At 43.2% G+C, this 23,046-nt stretch overlaps 1 protein-coding gene across 2 annotated transcripts in view; it reads left to right on the top strand.

The window, feature by feature from the left end:
* Positions 1-17,225: 17,225 nt before the first annotated feature.
* The window catches only part of LOC106567969 (clathrin heavy chain 1), a 68,602-nt gene continuing 62,781 nt past the window's right edge, over positions 17,226-23,046 (top strand). The window contains exon 1 of one of the 2 annotated variants that reach the window (XM_014137895.2): positions 17,226-17,659. In XM_014137895.2, the coding sequence (XP_013993370.1) occupies positions 17,618-17,659 (42 nt within the window). In that variant the 5' untranslated portion in view covers positions 17,226-17,617. The remainder of the gene's footprint in view (positions 17,660-23,046) is intronic. The other variant, XM_014137896.2, reaches the window with a different exon arrangement.

A 23,046-nucleotide genomic window follows, 5' to 3' on the forward strand; every position in this document is an offset into this window, starting at 1 on the left:
AATTGAGAGAATTTACATTCAGCGTCACTCTGTCAAGTGAAATATAGTATTCTTTCTAACAAAGATATCTACATACATTTCAGGATGTTGTATGTCTGGAAATAATCAGAATGCAAGTAAAACGTTCGTTAAAAAAAATACAAAAAAATAAATAAAAATACCTGGACAAGCTATTGGGTAAATTGAGCAACAGGACAGGGTAAAAGACACATTTCTGTACTGAATGAAGTAGTACCACTACATTTTTAAAACCATGTATATATTTCTTTCCCAAACAATTGTTTTCCATTAATCATTTTAATTATTTTAACACAGTTTAACACCTAACACTTATTTAAAACGATTTATATACACACTTTTTGTACTTTAACCCCTTTTTCTCCCCAATCTTTGATCATGTCTCATCTCTGCCACTCCCCAACTGGCTCGGGAGAGGCAAAGGTGGAGTCATAGGCCAGGCCCTGTTAACTCAGATCCCAGCGACATAATGGCTTGCATTACGCCTGGGAAGAAAACACCTCAATTTGCACAACTTGCCTTTGGCTCAACCGTTAGCTCAATTTACCCCATGGCCATTGGCTCAACTTACCCCAAGACAAACATTTAGACTATATTAAGCCACACAGCTAGACCTCCTGTAAGGACTGACGCTGGAGATGGGAAGCAGATACGGGGAGTCAACATTTATTCAGGAACAAACAGGTAACAAAACAGGAACAGTGTCAGCACACGGGTAAACGACAACAAGTCGGCCAGGCGTAAACTCCTGACGAACCGGCAGAGGCATAGGAGCCAGACGATCCCGCTGAGGCGTAGCAGCCTGATGAGCTGGCTGGGCGTAAAATCCTGACGATCTGGTTGAAGCCCGCCGTGGGATGGGCGCCTCCCAAGCCAACCGGGGCAAGAATCTCTCGAGCCAGCTAGGGCGTGACAGCCCGACGAGCTGGCTTAGGTACCCCCGGTTCCATCAGTGGTGGCCCCTGGACCAGACGTCACCACCAACCGGAACACCAGCACTCCACGATGCTTAGTATGATGGCTTCAGCATTCTGTAAGGAGCGACGCTGGAAATGAGAAGCATTTATTCAGGAACAGACAGGTAAGAAAATAGGAGTAGCATCGGCACGCGGGTAAACAACGACAAACGACAATTAATACAGCAGCGGGGAACAGGTGATTGAGTCCAGGTGAGTCCAATAATATGCTGATGCACGTGATGGGGAAAGAAAGGTGTGCGTAATGATGGTGGCAGGAGTGTGTAAAGCTGGGGAGCCTGGTGCCTTCCAGCGCCAGGGAGGAGGAGCGGGAGCAGGCGGGACACCTCCATATCTGTCATTATTGAAAGAGATTGTGATATCTCACATCTCAAAATTGGGCTACATAATGTTAGATCCCTCACTTCCAAGGCAGTTATAGTCAAATAACTAATCACTGATCATAATCTTGTTGTGATTGGCCCGACTGAAACAGGGCTTAAACTTGATTAAATTAATGTGTTAAATCAGGCCTCTCCTCCTGGTTACACTAGTGACCATATCCCATGCGCCTCACGCAAAGGCGGAGGTGTTACTAACATTTACGACAGCAAATTTCAATTTACCACCCCAAAAATGACTGCGTTTCCATCTTTTGAGCTTCTGGTCATGAAATCTATGCAGCCTACTCAATCACTTTTTATAGCTACTGTATCACAAGAAACTAGCCCCCTGGTATACAGAAAATACCCGAGCCCTGAAGCAAGCGTCCAGAAAATTGGAACAGAAATGGAGCTCCACCAAACTGGAAGTCTTCCTACTAGCTTGGAAAGAAAGTACAGTGCAATATCAAAGAGTTCTCACTGCTGCTCGATCATCCTATTTTTCCAACCTAATTGAGGAGAATAAGAACAATCCAAAGTGTATATTTGATAGTGTTGCAAAGCTAACCACAAAGCAGCATTCCCAAGAGAGGATGCCTTTCACTTCAGCAGTGAAGAATTCATGAACGAAAAGGTCATGATCATTAGAAAGCAAACTACGGACTCCTCTTTGAATAATGTACATGAAACACTTCAGTCTGATTTTAGACCCAATCATAACTCTAAGACTGCACTTGTGAAGGTGGTAAATTACCTTTTAATGGTGTCAGACCGAGGCTCTGCATCGGTCCTCCTGCTCCAAGACCTTAGTGCTGCTTTTGACACCATCAATCACCACATTCTTTTGGAGAGATTGGAAACCTTCTTGCCTGGTTTAGATCTTATCTGTCCAAAATATATCAGTTTGTCTCTGTGGATGGTTTGTCCTCTGACAAGTCTGTGTTCCTCAAGGTTCTGTTTTAGGACCACTATTGTTTTCACTATATATTTAATGTCTTGGTGATGTCATTCGGAACACAACGATACACAGCTGTACATTTCGTTGAAACATGGTGAAGCCCCAAAATTGCCTACCTTGGAAGCCTGTGTTTCAGACATAAAGAAGTAGATGGCGGCACATTTTTTACTTTTAAACTCGGACAAAACAGATGCTAGTTCTAGGTCCCAAGAAACAAAGAGATCTTCTGTTGGATCTGACAATTAATCTTGATGGTTGTACAGTCATCTAAAAAAAAAAACTGTGAAGGACCTCTGCATTACTCTGGATACTGATCTCTCTTTTGACGAACATATCAAGAATATTTCAAGGCTTTTTTCCATCTTCGTAACATTGCAAAATCTGAAACTTAATGTTCAAAAATGATGCAGAAAAACTAATCCACGCTTTTGTCACTTCTAGATTAGACTACTGCAATGCTCTACTCTCCGGCTACCTGGATAAAGCACTAAATACACTTTAGTTAGGGCTAAACACGGCTGCTAGAATCTTGACTAGAACCCAAAAATGTGATCATAATATTACTACAGTGCTAGCCTCTCTACATTGGCTTCCTGTTAAGGCTAGGGCTGATTTCAAGGTTTTACTGATAACCTACAAAGCATTTACATGGGCTTGCTCCTACCTCTCGCTCAGATTTTTCCCTGCCGTACATACCTACACATACTCTACGGTCACAAGACGCAGGCCTCCTTATTGTCCCTAGAATTTCTAAGCAAACAGCTGGAGGAAGGGCTTTCTCCTAGAGAGCTACATTTTTATGGAATGGTCTGCCTATCCATGTGAGAGACACAGACTCGGTCTCAACCTTTCAGTCTGTACTGAAGACTCATCTCTTCAGTAGGTCCTATGATTGAGTGTAGTCTGGCCCAGGGGTGTGAAGGTGAACTTAAAGGCACTGGAGCGACAGACCGCCCTTGCTGTCTCTGCCTGGCCAGTTCCCCTCTCTCCTCTGGGATTCTCTGCCTCTGACCCTATTACGGGTGCTGAGTCACTGGCTTACTAGTGCTCTTCCATGCCACCCCTAGGAGGGGTGCGTCACTTGAGTGGATTGAGTCACTGGCGTGATCTTCCTGTCCAGTTTGTCGCCCCCTCGGACTCGTGCGGTGGAGGAGATCTTCATTGGCTATACCCAGCCTTGTCTCAGGGTAGGAGGTTGGTGGTCTGTTGATATCCCTCTAGTGGTGTGGGGGCTGTGCTTTGGCAAAGTGGGCGGGGTTATATCCTGCCTGGTTGGCCCTGTCTGGGGGTATTGTCGGACAGGGCCTCAGTGTCTCCCGACCCACTCTGTCTCCGCCTCCAATATCTTTGCTGCAATAGTCTAGGTGCCGGGGGGCTAGGGTCCGTCTCTTATATCTGGTGTTATTCTCCTGTCTGATCCGGTGTCCTGTGTGAATTTAAGTATGCTCCTTCTAATTATCTTTCTCTCCCTCCCCTCCCAGAGGACCTGAGCCCTAGGATCATGACTACCTGGCCTGATGACTCCTTGCTGTCCCCAGTCCAACTGGTCATGCTGCTGCTCCAGTTTCAACTCTTCTGCCTGCGGCTATGGAACCCTGACCTGTTCACCAGACGTGCTACCTTGTCCCAGACCTGCTGTTTTCAACTCTCTCTCTACAGCACCTGCTATTTCAACCTCTGAATGCCCGGCTATGAAAAGCCAAGTGACATTTACTCCTGATGTACTGACCTGTTGCACCCTCCACAACCACTGTGATTAGTATCTGACCGTGCTGGTCATCTATGATGTCAGTACAGGTGCATCAAAGCTTGTCCGAAATAGCTTCTATTTTTAAGTCCTTAAAGTCATCCATCATCTCTGCTCCGGCAGTAGCAGTCAGCCAGCCAGACCATATAATGGTATCTATGTGCTCCACATACTGTACTGTCTTCCTATTTAGCTATATGCCTAAGTATGCTGCAGAGCCGTTTGAATAATTTTACTAGTTCTTCAAAGTAGATAAGGCATACTTTCACAAACTGTCTCGATCCCTCTCGTTGCGGTCTGTGTGCATCTAACCTAGCAGGCGTAAAAGTGTATCCGTCCAGAGATCTGTATATAATGTCACGGCCATCAGAATGTTAAACACCCGTCACTAACACAGAGAGGCTGCTGCCTACATACAGACTTGAAATCATTGGCCACTTTAATAAATAGACCACTAGTCACTTTAATAATGCCACTTTAATAATGTTTGCATATCTTGCATTACTCATCCCATATGTATATACTGTATTTTATACCATCTATTGCATCTTGCCTATGCCGCTCGGTCATCGCTCACCTCACTCCAAGATGGCGTAGCAGTTCAGATGTCTTTGTCTTGTCGTTTCCCGTGTACATATCTTTTTCTTCGTATATATTTTTAACCTCAATTTCAACATACTCTCATGCAACCCGCTTTAGAACCAGAACACCCAACAGAAGCTAGCCAGCTAACTAGCTAGTAGTCAGTTAGCTACTGCTAGCGGTCATCAGCTATCCTTAGCCCGGTCAACTCCTGCCAGTCTGCACAGCGTGATTCAACCCAGAGCATACCTGACTGCTTTTTCTCCACATCTCTGAACCTTTTCACCTGGATCATCGCAGCTAGCAAGCTGCTATCCGAGTGGCTACCCCTGGCTAACGTCTCTGTCCCGAAGCAAGCACCAGTTAGCCTGGAACTAGCCTCGTGCTAGGCCCATCTCCCGGCTAGCTGAAGAGGTCCATCAGCCACTCCTTGGGCTACAATACCTATTTTGCCAATTGGCCTGGACCCCTGTTACTGCGTACACAGAATCCTGCCGATCCATCACAACTGGTCTGCCAACATAACCGTCCGAGGGGGCTTACAACACTCTTCCGTCACGACGTCCCCCTAAGGCCCTTCTGCTAGCATTGGACGGCTAGCTGTCTGAATCGCCGTGTCTCCAGCTCGCCAAGCTACCCACTGGTCCCTATGATCACTCGGCTAGCGCATGCCTCTCCTAATGTCAATATGCCTTGTCCATTGCTGTTTTGGTTAGTGATTGTCTTATTTCACTGTAGAGCCTCCGGCCCTGCTCAATATGCCTTAGCTAACCCTCTTGTCCCACCTCCCACACATGCGGTGACCTCACCTGGTTTAACTGATGTCTCTAGAGACAAAACCTCTCTCATCATCACTCAATGCCTAGGTTTACCTCCACTGTATTCACATCCTACCATACCCTTGTCTGTACATTATGCCTTGAATCTATTCTTCCGCGCCCAGAAACCTGCTCTGTTCCGAACGCTCTACACGCCCAGTTCTTATAGCCTTTAGCCGTACCCTTATCCCACTCCTCCTCTGCTCTTCTGGTGATGTAGAGGTTAATCCAGGCCCTGCAGCGCCTAGCTCCACTCCCATTCCCCAGGCGCTCTCATTTGTTGACTTCTGTAACCGTAAAAGCCTTGGTTTCATGCATGTTAACATCAGAAGCCTCCTCCCTAAGTTTTTTTTCACTGCTTTAGCACACTCTGCCAACCCGGATGTCCTAGCCGTGTCTGAATCCTGGCTTAGGAAGGCCACCAAAAATTCTGAAATGTACATCCCTAACTATAACATTTTCCGACAAGATATAACTGCCAAAGGGGGCGGAGTTGCAATCTACTGCAGAGATAGCCTGCAGAGTTCTGTCATACTATCCAGGTCTGTGCCCAAACAATTTGAGCTTCTACTTCTAAAAATCCACCTTTCCAGAAACAAGTCTCTCACCATTTCCACTTGTTATAGACCACCTTCTGCCCACAGCTGTGCCCTGGACACCATATGTGAATTGATTGCCCCCCCATCGATCTTCAGCGCTCGTAGTGTTAGGTGACCTAAACTGGGACCCCGGCCGTCCTACAATCTAAGCTAGATGCCCTCAATCTCACACAAATTATCAATGAATTTACCAGTGTGGCAAACCTCTTCAAAGTTAGGAGCATTTGTCACAAATTAAGTGGGAAACTGTCACCAAAGTCAGCCCAGAATGAAAGTTCTTTCGAACATGACAGTACCTGTGTGTTTGTTTCGCTGTCCTGGTCCACCCAGGCTGCAGGTAAGGTCAAGGATTGCAGGGTTCGGTACACAAATCTGATTCTCGGTAGGTCCAGGTCTAAACGCCAACAGGTAAGTCCAAAACAGTCCAGCTCGTACACGGTAAATCCAGCCAATGTAGATTGTCTCTTTCTCTATGGTTCATAGATCCTTCCCGCCCTCTCTCTCCCTTTCTGGTTTTTCTTGACCCTTTATCTGTGGGTCGGCTCCACCTTCTGAGGGTTCCCCTTGCTTCTGGGAATTGTAGTTTTGGCAGTCGGCCATTTTGTGATCTGTAGTTCTGATCGGGGTGGCCATTTTAGTGATCGGGCAGAGCCCGTTTATTAGTTCTGCCCTCACATATCTGCCATTTATCACTCGACCCCCTTCTTTGCCACACCAGATCCAACCCCAAATCCGTAAACACGGGCACCCTCATAGATATCAGTTAGCCACTGCTAGCGGTCATCAGCTAACCTTAGCCCGGTCAACTCCTGCCAGTCTGCACAGCGTGATTCAACCCAGAGCATACCTGACTGCTTTTTCTCCACATCTCTGAATGAATCCCGTGTGGCTCAGTTGGTAGAGCATGGTGTTTGCAACGCCAGGGTTGTGGGTTCGATTCCCATGGGGGGGCCAGTACGGAGAAAAAAAGATAAGAGCGTCTGCTAAATGACTAAAATGTAAATATCATCCTGACCAACCTGCCCTCTAAATACACCTCTGCTGTCTTCAACCAGGATCTCAGCGATCACTGCCTCATTGCTTGCGTCAGTAATGGGTCTGCGGTCAAACGACCACCCCTCATCACTGTCAAACGCTCCCTAAAACACTTCAGCGAGCAGGCCTTTCTAATCGACCTGGCCCGGGTATCCTGGAAGGATATTGACCTTATTCCGTCAGTAGAGGATGCCTGGTTATTCTTTAAAAGTGCTTTCCTCACTATCTTAAATAAGCATGCCCCATTCAAAAAATGTTGAATACAAACAGGCAGTTTGGAAAGCAAAGGCTAAATTTTTCTAACTGAAATTTGTATCCTGTAGCACAAACTCCAGAAAGTTCTGGACACTGTAAAGTCCATGGACCAGCTGCCCACTGCACTGAGGCTAGGAAACACTGTCACCACCGATAAATCCACGATAATTGAGAATTTCAATAAGCATTTTTCTACGGCTGGCCATTGCTTTCCACCTGGCTACCCCTACCCCGGTCAACAGCCCTGCACCCCCCACAGCAACTTGCCCAAGCCTCCCCCATTTCTCTTTCACCCAAATCCAGATAGCTGATGTTCTGAAAGAGTTGCAAAATCTGGACCCCTAGAAATCAGCTGGGCTAGACAATCTGGACCCTCTCTTTCTAAAATTATCCGCCGCAATTGTTGCAACCCCTATTACTAGCCTGTTCAACCGCTCTTTTGTATCGTCTGAGATCCCCAAAGATTGGAAAGCTGCCGCGGTCATCCCCCTCTTCAAAGGGGGAGACACTCTAGACCCAAACTGTTACAGACCTATATCTATCCTGCCCTGCCTTTCTAAGGTCTTCGAAAGCCAAGTTAACAAACAGATCACCAACCATTTCGAATCCTACCGTACCTTCTCCGCTATGCAATCTGGTTTCTGAGCTGGTCATGGGTGCACCTCATCCACGCTCAAGGTCCTAAACGATATCATAACCGCCATTGATAAAAGACAATACTGTGCAGCCGTATTCATCGACCTGGCCAAGGCTTTCGACTCTGTCAATCACCACATTCCTATCGGCAGACTAAACAGCCTTGGTTTCTCAAATGACTGCCCCACCTGGTTTAACAACTGCTTCTCTGATAGAGTTCAGTGTGTCAAATCGGAGGGCCTGTTGTCCGGACCTCTGGCAGTCTCTATGGGGGTGCCACAGGGTTCAATTCTCGAGCTGACTCTTTTCTCTGTATACATCAATGATGTCGCTTTTTCTGCTGGTGATTCTCTGATCCACCTCTATGCAGACGACACCATTCTGTATATTTCTGGCTCTTCTTTGGACACTGTGTTAACAAACCTCCAGACGAGCTTCAATGCCATACAACTCTCCTTCCGTAGCCTCCAACTGCTCTTAAATGCAAGTAAAACTAAATGCATGCTCTTCAACCGATCGCTGCCCGCACCTGCCCGCCCGTCCAGCATCACTAATCTGGACGGTTCTGAGTTAGAATATGTGCTCAAATAAAACTACAAATACCTAGGTGTCTGGTTAGACTGTAAACTCTCCTTCCAAACTCACATTAAGCATCTCCAATCCAAAATTAAATCTAGAATCGGCTTCCTATTTCGCAACAAAGCATCCTTCACTCATGCTGCTAAACATACCCAAATGCAGTCTATTACAGTGCCATCCGTTTTGTCACCAAAGCCCCATATACTACCCACCACTGTGACCTGTACGCTCTCGTTGGCTGGCCCTCACTTCATATTCGTCGCCAAACCCACTGGCTCCAGGTCATCTATAAGTCTTTGCTAGGTAAAGCCCCACCTTATCTCAGCTCACTGGTCACCTTAGCAGCACCCACCCGTAGCACGCGCTCCAGCAGGTATATGTCACTGGTCACCCCCAAAGCCAATTCCTCCTTTGGCCGCCTTTCCTTCCAGTTCTCTGCTGCCAATGACTGGAACGATTTGCAAAAAAAAAAATCACTGAAGCTGGTGACTCCTATCTCCCTCACTAACTTTAAGCATCAGCTGTCAGAGCAGCTCACAGATCATTGCACCTATACATAGCCCATCCATCTACCTCATCCCCATATTGTCATTTATTTTTGTTGCTCCTTTGCACCCCAGCATCTCTACTTGCACATTCCTCTTCTGCACATCTATCACTCCAGTGTTTAATTGCTGAATTGTAATTACTTCGACAATACGGCCTATATATTGCCTTACCTCCCTAATCTTATCTCATTTGCACACGCTGTATATAGACTTTTTCTATTGTGTTATTGACTGTACGTTTATTTATTCCATGTGTAACTGTGTTGTTGTTTGTGTCACACTGCTTTGCTTTATCTTGGCCAGGTCGCAGTTGTAAATGAGAACTTGTTCTCAACTGGCCTACCTGGTTAAATAAAGGTGAAATAACATTTTTTTTAAATAAATATATATATATTCTTATTCCATCCCTTTACTTAGATTTGTGTATTATGTAGTTGTTGTGGAATTGTTAGATTATTTGTTAGATATTACTTCACTGTCGGAACTAGAAACACAAGCATTTCTCTACACTTGCAATAACATCTGCTAACCATGTGTATGTGACCAATAACATATGATTTTATTTGGTGAACGTTTGAACATCTTGGACACAAATCCATGGCCATGTACTGTTATAATCTCCACCCCACACAGCCAGATGGGGACTGGCCACCCCTCAGAGCCTGGTTCCTCTCTAGGTGTCTTCCTACAGTAGGTTCCTGCCCTTCTAGGGAGTTTTTCCCAGCCACCATGCTTCTACATCTGCATTGCTTGCTGTTTGGGGTTTTAGGCTGGGTTTCTGTATAGCACTGTGACATCTGCTGATGTAAAAGGGCGTTATAAATACATTTGATTGATTGATTGATCATGAAACCTTTAACACAAATTAATTTGACTTGGTGAAAACCAATTTTTTTGGACATAACTTTTTCCATGTGGTTTCTTCCTTCACGGACTCCATGAAATGATGACCTCTTCCTAAATATATACATTCCCCACTCTCCCCTACCACAATAGATGCAATCTGAATGAGTTACAGTATATGAATAGTAGGCTACACACAATGCATTTCCAATGTCATGAATAGAGAATCACTGATTGTCAAGGTTTTTGTGTGTTTTTGAAGCGCTGATGTTTGAAGTGGGGGTTAGAGTGAGCAGACTGATATCCACCTACTGCAGCCTCCCACAGAGTCAGGGCCAGTGGTTGAATGTCTCAACAATTCTGTCCCCTGCTCTTTTATTCTTTAATGGGTGGGATCAAAGAGCATATATATTGACATGTCTCCACAGTCAATTAGTAACTTCTCCTCAGCTCCAAACCAAAGGGTGCATGTTACTGCAGTGCTACGAATGGAACTCTAGACACTTTATAAACTGGCAAAGAAAATGAGAGAGATAGAGACTGACAAAGTAGATGTGTTTTTGGTGTATTCTATAATGTAATTTAGAGCAGAGTCTTTTTTTTAACCTGTTTCCAGTCATAATCATTTAGCTGCCAGGGTGCCGGTTGATAATCAGACAAGGGGAATGATTGTTTTGCTGAGGCTATATCTCTTTCATATCAATTCTTAGTAAAGTGCACTGCAAACTTGATTAAAAGCGATGAGTCTTTTGGATCACACATATTCAATTTTATATTGAGTATATTGTCATTTGTTCAGCCTAGATAGAAAATCAGTGGGATCTGCACACAGTGGAGCACATGACTGAAATGAAGAGACACTGACAGTCTCAATTTCACAATCTGGGTTTTTTATTTTGTTTTGTATGTATTATATCAAGGTGGGGCAAACAGTGTCTGAAGGGCAGCGTGCCAGGTCATGACCACTGGTAGGCCTACAAATGGTTTATTTACAATCATTGATTGCCGAGGGGAGGGGGGAGAGAGAATGTGAGTGTGTGTGTGTGTGTGTGTGTGTGTGTGTGTGTGTGTGTGTGTGTGTGTGCGCGCATGTTTGCATTCCATAGATTCACAGAGCCTCTTAAGCATGTTTGGGACTTCTCACTGTGCGAGCTCCAGCTCCCTGCACTGGAGCCTAGTTAGTCCATTCTTTAATCACTGGGTGAATACTTCTGCCCATTAATCAAGAGCCAATAGTTACTCTTACATAATGTCTGTCTAAGACTAGAGAGACAGAGTTTTCTGTTTACATCTTTTCCTTAGCACATATTCTTTATAATCTAAGGAAGGCATAGATGTTCAGAGAATCAATGGCAAGAATCTAAGTGGTGGATCTGAGCCTGTTTACTTTATCCGTGTTGAAGATGGATCCGTTACTCTGCACTTGAAGAGGAAAATAGGAAATGACAAGGGTCAGGGCTGAGTTAACAGCATTTCGCTTCATTAGCTCTAGGCCTGAGGGTAATCGCTGACTCCTCAGCGTGCCTGTGACATACCGGCAGCAAGTCCAAAGGCCACCCTTTTATGACACACATGGCCTCTCTGTATGAGCAACTGTGTCTTGTGTTTCCAGGGTCCCTACCTTCATGGCAATGGAGATTTGCATAGTCTTCTCAGGGAGAGGAGCCTACTTCCTTGCACTGCACTCTTTAATCTCCCCTAGTAGTAACTGGTCTCACAGCAGAAGAGAACTGATCAATTTCTACTCCTTGGTGCAAAACCAATGGCCCACCACTGGCACCTCTCCAGAGGACCATCAGACAGACCAAAAACACGACACAGATTTAACAGAGTTAGGACATTTTTTTAAAATAAAATGGTCAAAGTAGCTTTAAAACGTATGCCAACCATTAATGTGCAAAGGTGGTAGTTGTTGCTCAAAAAGGTCTTTCTCCAGTTTATGGAGTGGGGAACTCCGTTCCAGGTTTCCCTCCAGCTCGGTCTACTCCAGAGCACCTCCTCTGGGTAAGGCCTGAAGCACAAAGAAATGTTGAGCAGTACAATGCCTCACACTTGTATTTTAATAAATATTTACAATTAAGCAGAGTCCATTCTTTAAAAAGCTAAATCTGTTCTTTAAAATCAGGCGAGTCGAATATAATGGAAAAGGGTTAAAGGACCTGTGTCAAACTCATTCCACGGAAGGCCGAGTGTCTGCGGGTTTTCGCTCCTTGATTGACACAATAAGATCACTAATTAGTAGGAACTCCCTTCACCTGGTTGTCTATGTTTGGATGGTTCATGGATCGGAAACCAGATGCTGCTGGAAGTGGTGTTGGAGGGCCAGTAGGAGGCACTCTTTCCTCTGATCTAAAGTGTTTCTAAAATCCTCATTGGGAAAAGGGTGAAAAAACTATTGGAACCATTTCCATGTTTGACCGCTATGTTTTATGGATATTATGACTTCTACTGTGGTACTCTATTTGAAGCCTTGCAGAGGCAGCATGGCAGCTAGGGGCGTTGACGAGGAAGGCCCTCAGTCGAAAACAGAGAACTGGTTTCCACCTCCACAATCTCGGACAAGGTGACTTTTATCAATATATTTGCCTGTATTTACCCTCAACAAATTAAACGCTAATTAGGCTATCAAAGAACTACAAATGCCATGATGATCTGGATGAGAATGCTGAATCGAGGAAGATGTAAGAATCTCTGGATTAACTATCTAATGTTAGCTAAACATTTTTTAAATGTACCTGTAAGAAAAGATGCCAGCTAGAGATGACGTGCAGGAGCATGCAGGGATTTGTAGTCTTGCATGATGTCTACTTTGATGCTAATTAGCATTTTTTAATCTGAGAGTAAATAGACCCGAATATATTGATAAGAAAGTAACCTTGTCCACTAGACTTACATGGTTATCAACTTCACACCAGGGTAATCCTACATGAAACACAGCCCTTTAAGTGTTTCTAAAATCCCCTGTGGAAAAACAATTGGAAACATTTCCCTGTTTTGACCACTAGGTTTTATGGGTATTATGACACCTCCACTGTGGGGCTCCAAACACAGATCAATATGCAGTGAACCAATGGGAATACACCTTGAACAATTGTACCTGTCACGTCCTGACCCTAGTAAGATGTCATTTTCTATAGTAGAGTAGGTCAGGGCGTGACGGGGTGTTTTGTCTATGTTTTCTATGTTTTGTTCTAGTAATCTATTTCTATGTTGGAGGTTTTTGGGATGAGCTCCAATTAGAGGCAGCTGGTTCGTGGTGTCTCTAATTGGAGATCATATTTATGTTGGTTTTTTCTAGTGTGTTTGTGGGCAGTTGAATTCTGTTTAGTTGTGTTCTGTGTAGACTTCAGTACCTGACAGAACTGTAGCTGTTCGTTTGTGTTTTCTTTAGTGTTCTGAGTTTAATAAACGTCATTATGAGCACTCAACACGCTGCGCCTTGGTCCCCTCTATACGACAGCTGTTACAGTACCTGCATTCTCACGAGGGTGGGGTGAAAATCGGACCGCGAGTTGCTACATTCTGCTGTTGTTGCACTCCTGTGATTGTTGGCAATGCACCTATGAATCCACCACAGGCGGTTGGTGTCACCTTAATTGGGGAAGATGAACTCGTTAATGGCTGGAGTGGAATGGTTTCAAACATGAAAACCACACATTTGCTGGAGCAATCCACAACAACTTTCCTTATGAATGTAATTTCATCAGAGCATGATATGGGTGTGTGGATGGTTTGTTTTCCTGTACCATAAAGGCCACTGATGAGCTTTAAGATGTGGGAAGCAACCACTATGCCTGCGTGAACTGAACTGAGGTTAAACAGTGCAAATGAAAAGACACCGTTGATGTCAGCTTTTATTCTTCTACCAAAGGAACAGGTGGATACTTCCAATACATGACCACCAATAACCCTAGCTCTTAAACCTTTTCTCCATATTTAGGGTTCAGTGGTTAGTCGCCCAAGGTTGGCCTACATGTAAAGTACGATTCGAACACTGTTTTAAAGTTTAGAAACGTCAATAATCATTGCTTTCAAACCTGTTTGAAACATATGCTGATGTCACTTATTTCATACCAACGAGAAAGAATCTTTCAAATAAAAAGGTACACTTACTGTAGAAATTTCTCAGGGATCCACAGGCGTTGTATGCATCCAGTTGACAAATGACACTTCCTCTCCAGTTACTTACACACAGGTGTATGGAGCATGCAAAGGTGTAGTAATTCAACCTTTTTTTTTTTAATTCTCGCTGATATGAAAGATACGTTCCTTATGTTTAAACCATACTGCATGCGATTCGTTTTGTCGTTCAAGACAGGGCACAAGGCGAGACCCAAATGCAGACACAGGAGGCAGATGGTAAGAGTCTAAGATGTTTATTACCAATCCAAAAGGGGTAGGCAAGAGAATGGTCGTGGACAGTCAAAAGGTCAAAACCAGTTCAAAGGTACAGAATGGCAGGCAGGCTCAAGGCCAGGCGGGAATGGAGTCCAGAAAAACAGGCAAAGGTTAAAACCAGGAGGACTAGTAAAAGAGAATAGACAAGCAGGCGCACAGGGAAAAACACACTGGTTGACTTGAACATACAAGACAAACTGGTACAGAGAGACAGGAAACACAAGGATAAATACACCAGGGAATATAAGCGACACCTGTAGGGGGTGGAGACAATCACAAGGACAGGTGAAATAGATCAGGGCGTGACAGAACAAGCGTCAGGGATCTTAACCAAACTCCCCCGGCCAGAAGATACTATCAATAGGCGGTAAAACAGTTAGCGTCTATAATTGGGTTATAACCAGCACAATGCTCCAAATCAAAAGTATACTGGTTTCCATGTATCTGCTCCATCTGTTCATAATGTGAAAATTATGTACGCTTTTTTGCCATATACACTGTTGCTTTCAAACTTTGTGCTCTGCCTATTTAATAAAATGAAATCTGTTCTTATTTACTTTCTTTCCATATAATGTTACGATAAGGCTCCTGTAGCTGAAAAAGCTATAGTTTGTGAAAGGTGACATAACCACTATGATAATTTCCTTCCGCTCATAAAACCGTTGTTATCTCTGACAAGAAATATCATCAACACAATGAACCCTGCCATTTCTCTGTGTAACTATAAATACAGTAAGACATTCATGAAATAATAACAACATTGCAACAGCACTATACAATGAAGCACATTTAGTTGTAAAGTTGTTTCCACTCATAATAATTGCACTGTTATAGCTATTATAGTTAGAGATCACTTGTAAAAGTCTTGTGAATGTGTATGTGAAGATGATGAGGGCCATATAGGCTACTGTGGAGTAAACAAGAATCACAATGAGTGTATATTTCCAACCTAGAGACATCTTCAAGTAGCACAGTTATACAATGATGCTTTTTCAATTAGACTTAGGATTTTGGGTCATGCTACTCTGCATGTTAAGTAGCGTGATCAATTAACATACTGAATTATCACACAGAATTTCCTGTCATTTCCACAACTTGACTTTGATCAATTTCTTACATAATGTAAGGCGGCCAGTATATGAATGCAGTATCACAACGTGCTCAGAGAGAAAGAGAGAGAGAGAGAGAGAAAACAAATGTTGTGTATTCATGGAAAGAAAGCTGAAACTAAAGTTGAATTAGCATTTTCATATACAGTATTTAGGCACCCAATATTGTAAGAGTCAATAAACCTGGTGGAGGAAGAGATAGTTTGCAGCTGTACTGACATTGGATTATGCATATGCAGCCATGAGTCATTCAATAAAATGTTTCATGGTTTTCAATTTCATGATTTGCAATATATTCTTGTTGTGTAACTTGCAGCTCAAGTCCAAAAACAGTAATTGGTTTGCATTGGGTTTGAGTTCTATCGGAAATAACTGTAATTCACAAGGCGTGTGGGCTCCTGAGTGGCGCAGTGGTCTAAGGCACTCAGTACTTGAGGCGTCACTACAGACAGCCTAGTTCAATTCATCTGCAGACTAGCCAATTGTAAACAACTCTTTTTACTCTAAAGTGCAAACGCTAATAGCCTACTGGTGGATCCAGATAAGATCATTGTCAGTGCCTCTTGTCTTTATTCGATCTGATTTAGGAACCAATGTGTTTACAAAATATCAAATGGTCAGAAATACCCACCCATTCTTGATCAAGATGACTTGTTCAACTTCTTTAACAAGAGGACAAAATAAGGATAAATGTTTTTGTATTAGCTTATTCTTGACCACTCATTGGTTAGCCAGCATCTGCTTCCTCAGTTTATACTGCAGACTGATCAATTTCCTCTCTAACTCTGCCCACCCAATTTCTCAGCATCCTTGAGCAAGTAAGTAATGGCTCAGACGCCTGCTGCATCTTCTTGATGAAATGGCATTACTGCTAAAAGGTCAGCTTCACTGTCAAGTCCCAAGGAAGGCTTTGCCAACACTCATTATTTTATTGTGCATTTATAGCCTATTACATTCAGTTACCATGCAGATTGTGGCCATGTAAAGTAGAAAATGGCTACTTGGATGTCTGACCCAGCATTAGCACTCTGATATGATAAAGATGTTGATAGACATCTGGATCCAGGATCCAAGAGAAATTGGATTGTTGTTGAGTTGGATGATCTATTGTGCAAATACTCTGAGTAGAGATCGTTCAACAACTATTTTAAACAGGTCGTTATTACTTATTTCAACTGAAACTATTACACTCACCTCAAGATTTAGCTGTGTAAGCAGCTGACGTGTCATTCTGTCAAAAGATTTACTACTACCAGTGCTTGGGAAATGGACAGGATGGAGCTGTGTTGACTTATCAAAAATGTATATTTGACCCGAAAGGTCTTGATGAAATGTGGGATGATTCAGTTCTCAGAAAGTGGCTATGTGGCAAGCCCTGTTTGACTTTTGAGGGCAAATGAATTAAAGTTGTTCATATTTGCTGCACATACAAGATAAACATGAATTGTTTATTGTCTATTAGTAGTGGCTTCACCTGTTATCACCTGAATTCACCTGTGAATTCAAGAGGTATACAAAACTCCATGATCATGATTTTATTGTTGGGGCTTTTATTGTAAATCGAATAAAACCTTTCACCCACAGCTTTCACCGGTGCGGAACAGGAGTAGCCTACGCACTACGCAAGTAGGAACTGACGTGCATTCACGAGGACGAATGATGTGGCAAAAATCAAAGGGCGAATCGCAAAGAAATAGTACCAATGTATCCTTATCTCACAAATGGTATGCTGCCTTTACACACTAGTCAATTTTCCTGGATTGTATAACAATTAATACGTTTCAATGGTGAATATCCTACATCAGTTTAATCATGATTAGAAATTACACTTTTTGAAACATGAATAACTATATTCGTCCGCCCCACTGAAGTACACTGCCATTTCCGGATTGTTTCTCTCCTCTTGAGCAGCTGCCACCGCCATTGCAGGTTCAGGGTGTTCAGTGCAGCTGCAGCCGTCCGTCATCAGGGGAAGCGCGCAAGTTAACAGCAAAAGGACGAATAAAATCACCATTACATTTTCATACAAGACTTCGAGTCTACCCAATTGGACTTTAGACTAGCCGTTCCCTGGCTGTCCGGCTAGGATCTGAGAAGAAGCCGTAGTTTGTTAGCATTACTTGGAGAATCGGGAGGAGAGCAGAGGAACCGTCATGGCTCAGATTCTGCCTATCCGCTTTCAGGAGCACCTGCAGGTATGTTGTCTGTTGAATGAATGGTAATATTTCGAAAAATCTATCATGTATTACTTGCCTCATATTCATTGTTCTTTAGGACATCAAATTAAACGATAATTAAGCGAGCGTCACTGATCTCTGAATGAAAAATAGCTCCGTCTCAACATAATGTGAGTTAGCTTAGCTAGCTTATGACATATCGTCGACCGGCTCCGTGGGAAGTTGACACAATAGCAATGGATTATAATATTTGGCTAGATATCGTTTCTACCTAGTTATCTTACCCGGTGGCATGGATGGCGAGGTTGTTGGTAGGCTGATAAGCTGTTATTGTTGAAGTTAGAAACTAAAATAAAATCTAGTTAGCTAACTAACCTGTAACAAACTCTCTAGCTAACTACTCACGTATGTGTCGTAGTGTTAGCTACATTGCTAAGGAAATAATGGAATAGCAATTCACCAACAATCGCAAACTACGTTGCCGGGTGGTTTGGTGTTTTTCCGCATATAACGTTATAGCTAACGATCGCTAGGTAGTTAAATTGCTGACTATTCAACCCGGATCAAAGATTAGTTGGTTAACTTTAACCAGCCACCTAGCGTAACTAACGTTGTAACCCGTCACACATCTGACTTGTCAAGCGATTTGAGTTTGAATTGCCAACCCTCCATGTACACTTGTTCTTGCCCCAGTTTTGAAAAAGCTGATCTAGCTCAGCCAGCTGAGCGAGGTCTCTAGCTAACACCAAGCCTGATAGTCAGTACTCAATAGTTACCGTTTGTCTTTCCGAACCAAACAGTAACAATCTCCTTTCATTCATGTTGATTGCTAATACATTTTAGTGCTTTGCTGGGGGTAGTGAATGGACATTACCACCTAGGTACACACATCTTGATATTATGAGAGAGCATGTCATCAGCAGGTGCATGACACACCTTCACACGAAAGCAGACTTGGCTTTGTTATGTGATTTTTGTTTTTGTTTGTATGAATGCATACCTCCCAAACATTTCCCATGTCACAGATGACACGTTTTATAATTACTTTTCTCTTTTTGAAATAAGACTCTTGGGCAGGTTGGCTGTAGCTAATGTTTAGTGGACGATCACCTCAAGCACTAAAATGCTCCACAAAACTATGTGGGTTGTTTTTTTTTTTTTAACTTAAATGTAACCTTTTATTTAACTAGGCAAGTCTGTTCAGAACAAATTATTATTTATTTACAATGAGGTGGATGACGCTGGGCCAAATGTGCACCGCCCTATGGGACTCCCAATCAAGGCCGGATGTGATACAGCTTGGATTAGTGTGCGAATCCAATCCAGTCCCTGGATTTCGAACTAGGGACTCTAGTGATGCCTCTTGCACTGAGATACAGTGCCTTAGACAGCTGCGCCACTAGGGATCCTTGTGATGTCTGAGACCATTAAAACCAAGGAGAACTGTGTTTGTGGTTTTCCAATTATCATACCTTAGCCTGACATGCATGTCATGGTGACTATTGAGCTCTGTTGGTCAGGTTGAGGAAGTGGAAAACATTCATGCTCCTTGGAGAGGATGGATTGTGTCAAGACTTGGCTTGCAAGATCTGTGACCTAGCTAGTGAATAAATCAGTCTCTTTGGTGTTTTTGTGGAGCCTCAGATTCAGAACAAGACATGCGATCCGCCTACATCTTGGCTTGGGAATAATCATTTGGTTTGCATTGTTTATTTGCTGCTACATAATGCATCGTTGTTTGTTTTTACAGCATGTCTCGCACACACAACCCGTTATTAGAAGCACAGCTGGATAGATTGTCACAGTCAGACTGACCTTACTACAATACTTCCATAGACACAAGCGCTGCTCGTGACTGAGACTACATCACTTTTGTTGTGCAATTGTGTGGGTTATTTTCTACATCTGAAGAGGTACTGTTTTTGCTATTACATTGATTCTACTTTATCTTCTCTATTCTCATGGGTATTGTCTGAGTGGAATTGTTACTGTTATTCTCAGTATTTAAATCTGTGGTGTAAAATTATTATTCTCAGGACGATTATGGCTAACCACATATGGTGAAGGGAGGAAAAAGTATTTCCCCCTCTGTCCCCCTCTGTCACTGTGAGCTAACGTTATTGGAGGGCTGCCCTCTAGATTTTTTTTTGTGTGCAGAGTCCAGACAGGGATGGTGACTTCAACACAAATGAACCCTACAGGCAGTGCCCCAATCATGAGACCTATTATCCACTCCAGCCTTTACTCCTTCACAGTACAGTGCACTCACAGCAATAGCACTCCATATCACTACTGTACCTGTTCTGTTGGCTACTGAAGCTACGTTTGATTCAGCAACTTTAAATAATATAGCTCTGGAGTTATTCATACATCAAGTCTGAGGTTGACAAGCCTGTGTAAAGGCCTTTTGTCTGTGGAATTACAATGTACAGTTTATAGAGGGGGAAAAGTCTGATGTCCTTGACAGGTCCATAATTGCAGGAGTGGGTGTTACAGTAGATGAAGGTGGTACTGTTAGATACTGTACTGGCTGTTCTGTGCATTGAGCTCAGCTGGCGTTGTCATTTATATCTGCAGACACTGGAAGGCAGGGGTGTCGTGCAACAGATCCACCACCTCATGCATTCTGACTGAGAAATATAACTTCTCAGAATGATAGATTTTTGACTGAAATTACGTGTGTGTGTGTGTGTGTGTAGAATTCACAAGGCCATGTCAGGTTATTCTCAACATGAAAGCATGTTCACTGCAAAGCCAGATAAGGATTTTGTATTCACACAATTAATTGCATTCATTTGTTTCTGTGGTCTTACAACAGCTGCCCACAGCACACACGTTTAGGGTGATAAGAAGTTATTACTGAAGTATGTGCCCTCTGATTTCTGTGTCATTGGCACATCAAGGTCATTGTGTGTCGTACCTTTGGGGAGTCCAGCCACTATCTCTTATGCATGACCTGCATATGCTTTCATGCATGTTTCACAGATGGTATGGAGCTGGGCATGAGCAGCGGATCATGCAGTATGTGCCACATTGTCCTTCAACTGGGCATTTCACAGGGGCTGTAATTAGTAATGAAGAGCCTAGGGTTCCTTTGTGTCAGTCAGCCATTTACATTTTAAAAGGTGTAGCGGAGGCCAACAGTGATCATCTGTTGACCTCCCTGTCAGGTTTATGTCCACACACAGCCCCTCTTGAGTGTCAGGTATACGGGCTGGTTGGTATGAGGCTTCACACCAGGAGATCTAGCTAGCTCCCAGGAAACAGTCGAAGCCTTACTGAGCCCATTGGTGCAGTGTGGTCACATGATCTGAGGAAGTCATTGACTATTCTAACGTCAGCCCCCTATATCTGCCGCTGTGACGTCACGGTGCTCCAGTGGGCAGGTGATGGATGGTTTCTCTCACACAGCCGGCCAACTACTGCTGTTCTAAAACAGCATAGTCAGAGACCCAGCCAGCCAAACTCCGTCAGATCCATGACTTCTACAGATGGCCAGATATAGGCAATTACCAGAATCTCGCAGTATTCTTCAAAGCACTCATGGCTTCACCCGTACTGACCCCACAGGCTGAAGGAAACCCATGGTGAACTTCAATGCAGTGCTGCTGGCTGGGACACTGCTGTTTATCTCCCACTGGGCCAAGACATTAAAGATGGAGTCCGCAGTAGGGGGAAAGGGAGCCACTGGCCGCCCCACCACCATTCTTATTGTTTTTGTTGCGGAACTGAGGAGCATCGTGCAGCGTGGTCAAAAAAATTGTGGTATATATTGTGCTCTTCTGTTGCGTGCGCAATTATGTTAGTAAAAAAGTGTTTGTTTACAGTAATTACTTTGTTGTAATATCACAAACGGACATGGCTGTTTCACCACTAAGGATTCCAGCTTTAACTTCTCTAGGGTATGTGGGACGGTAGCGTCCCACCTCGCCAACAGCCAGTGAAATAGCAGAGCGCCAAATTCAAAACAACACAAATCTCATAATTCAATTTTTTCACACATACAAGTATTATACACCATTTTAAAGATAATCTTCTCGTTAATCCAACCACAATGTCCGATTTCAAAAAGTCTTTACGGCGAAAGCATAGCATTAGATTGTTAGGACAGCACCTAGACAAGAAAAACCACACAGCCATTTTCCAAGCAAGGAGAGGCATCACAAAAACCAGAAATACAGCTAAAATTAGTCACTAACCTTTGATCTTCATCAGATGGCACTCATAGGACTTCATGTTACACAATACATGTATGTTTTGCTCGATAAAGTTCATATTTATATCCAAAAACCCCATTTTACATTGGCGTGTAATATTCAGAAATGTTTTTCCTCCAAAACCTCCGGTGAATGAGCACATCAATTTACAGAAATATTCATCATAAACTTTGATAAAAGATACAAGTGTTATGCACAGAATTATAGATAAACTTCTCCTTAATGCAACTGCTGTGTCAGATTTCAAAAAAGCTTTACGGCGAAAGCACACTTTGCAATAATCTGAGTACAGCGCTCAGTCACAAAACCAAACCCGCCATTTTGTGGAGTCAACAAAACTCAGAAATGGCATTATAAATATTCACTTACCTTTGATCTTCATCGGAATGCACTCCCAGGAATCCCAGTTCCACAATAAATGTTCATTTGTTTCGATAAAGTCCATATTTATGTCCAAATACCTCCTTTTTGTTCGCGTTCAGTCGAGTAATCCAAATCCACTGTGCTCGCGCAGTAAATTCAGACAAAGTCAAAAAAGTTATATTACAGTAGAAACATGTCAAACGATGTATAGAATCAATCTTTATGATATTTTTATCATAAATCTTCCATAATATTCCAACTGGATGATTCCTTTGTCTTCAAAAAGGAAAAGGAACACAGCTGTATCTCACGGGAGCATGCGCCACTGAGCTCATGTCATTTTCTCAGTCATCTGACTCCATATGCTCTTATTCTCTCCCCATTCACAGTAGAAGCATGAAACCACGTTCTAAAGACTGACATCTAGTGGAAGCCTTAGGAAGTGCAAAATGATCCCATAGACACTGTATATTGGAAAGGCAATCAATTGAAAAACTACAAACCTCAGATTTCCGCACTTCCTGGTTGGATTTTTTCTCAGGTATTTTGCCTGCCATATGAGTTCTGTTATACTCACAGACATCATTCAAACCGTTTTAGAAACTTCAGAGTGTTTTCTATCCAAATCTACTAATAATATGCATATCCTACCTTCTGGGCCCGAGTAGCAGGCAGTTTACTACGGGCACGCTTTTCATCCGGACGTCAAAATACTGCCCTCTACCCAAGAGAGGTTAAAGCCTCCCATCCACTTTATTTACTCTCCCCCTGCTGGTGTCCTGTCCTATCCTCACTCATCCGGGGCCACTTGCATAATTTGCAATT

This window comes from Salmo salar, chromosome ssa13, assembly GCF_905237065.1.
Source record: "Salmo salar chromosome ssa13, Ssal_v3.1, whole genome shotgun sequence".
Taxonomy (NCBI): Eukaryota; Metazoa; Chordata; class Actinopteri; order Salmoniformes; family Salmonidae; genus Salmo; species Salmo salar.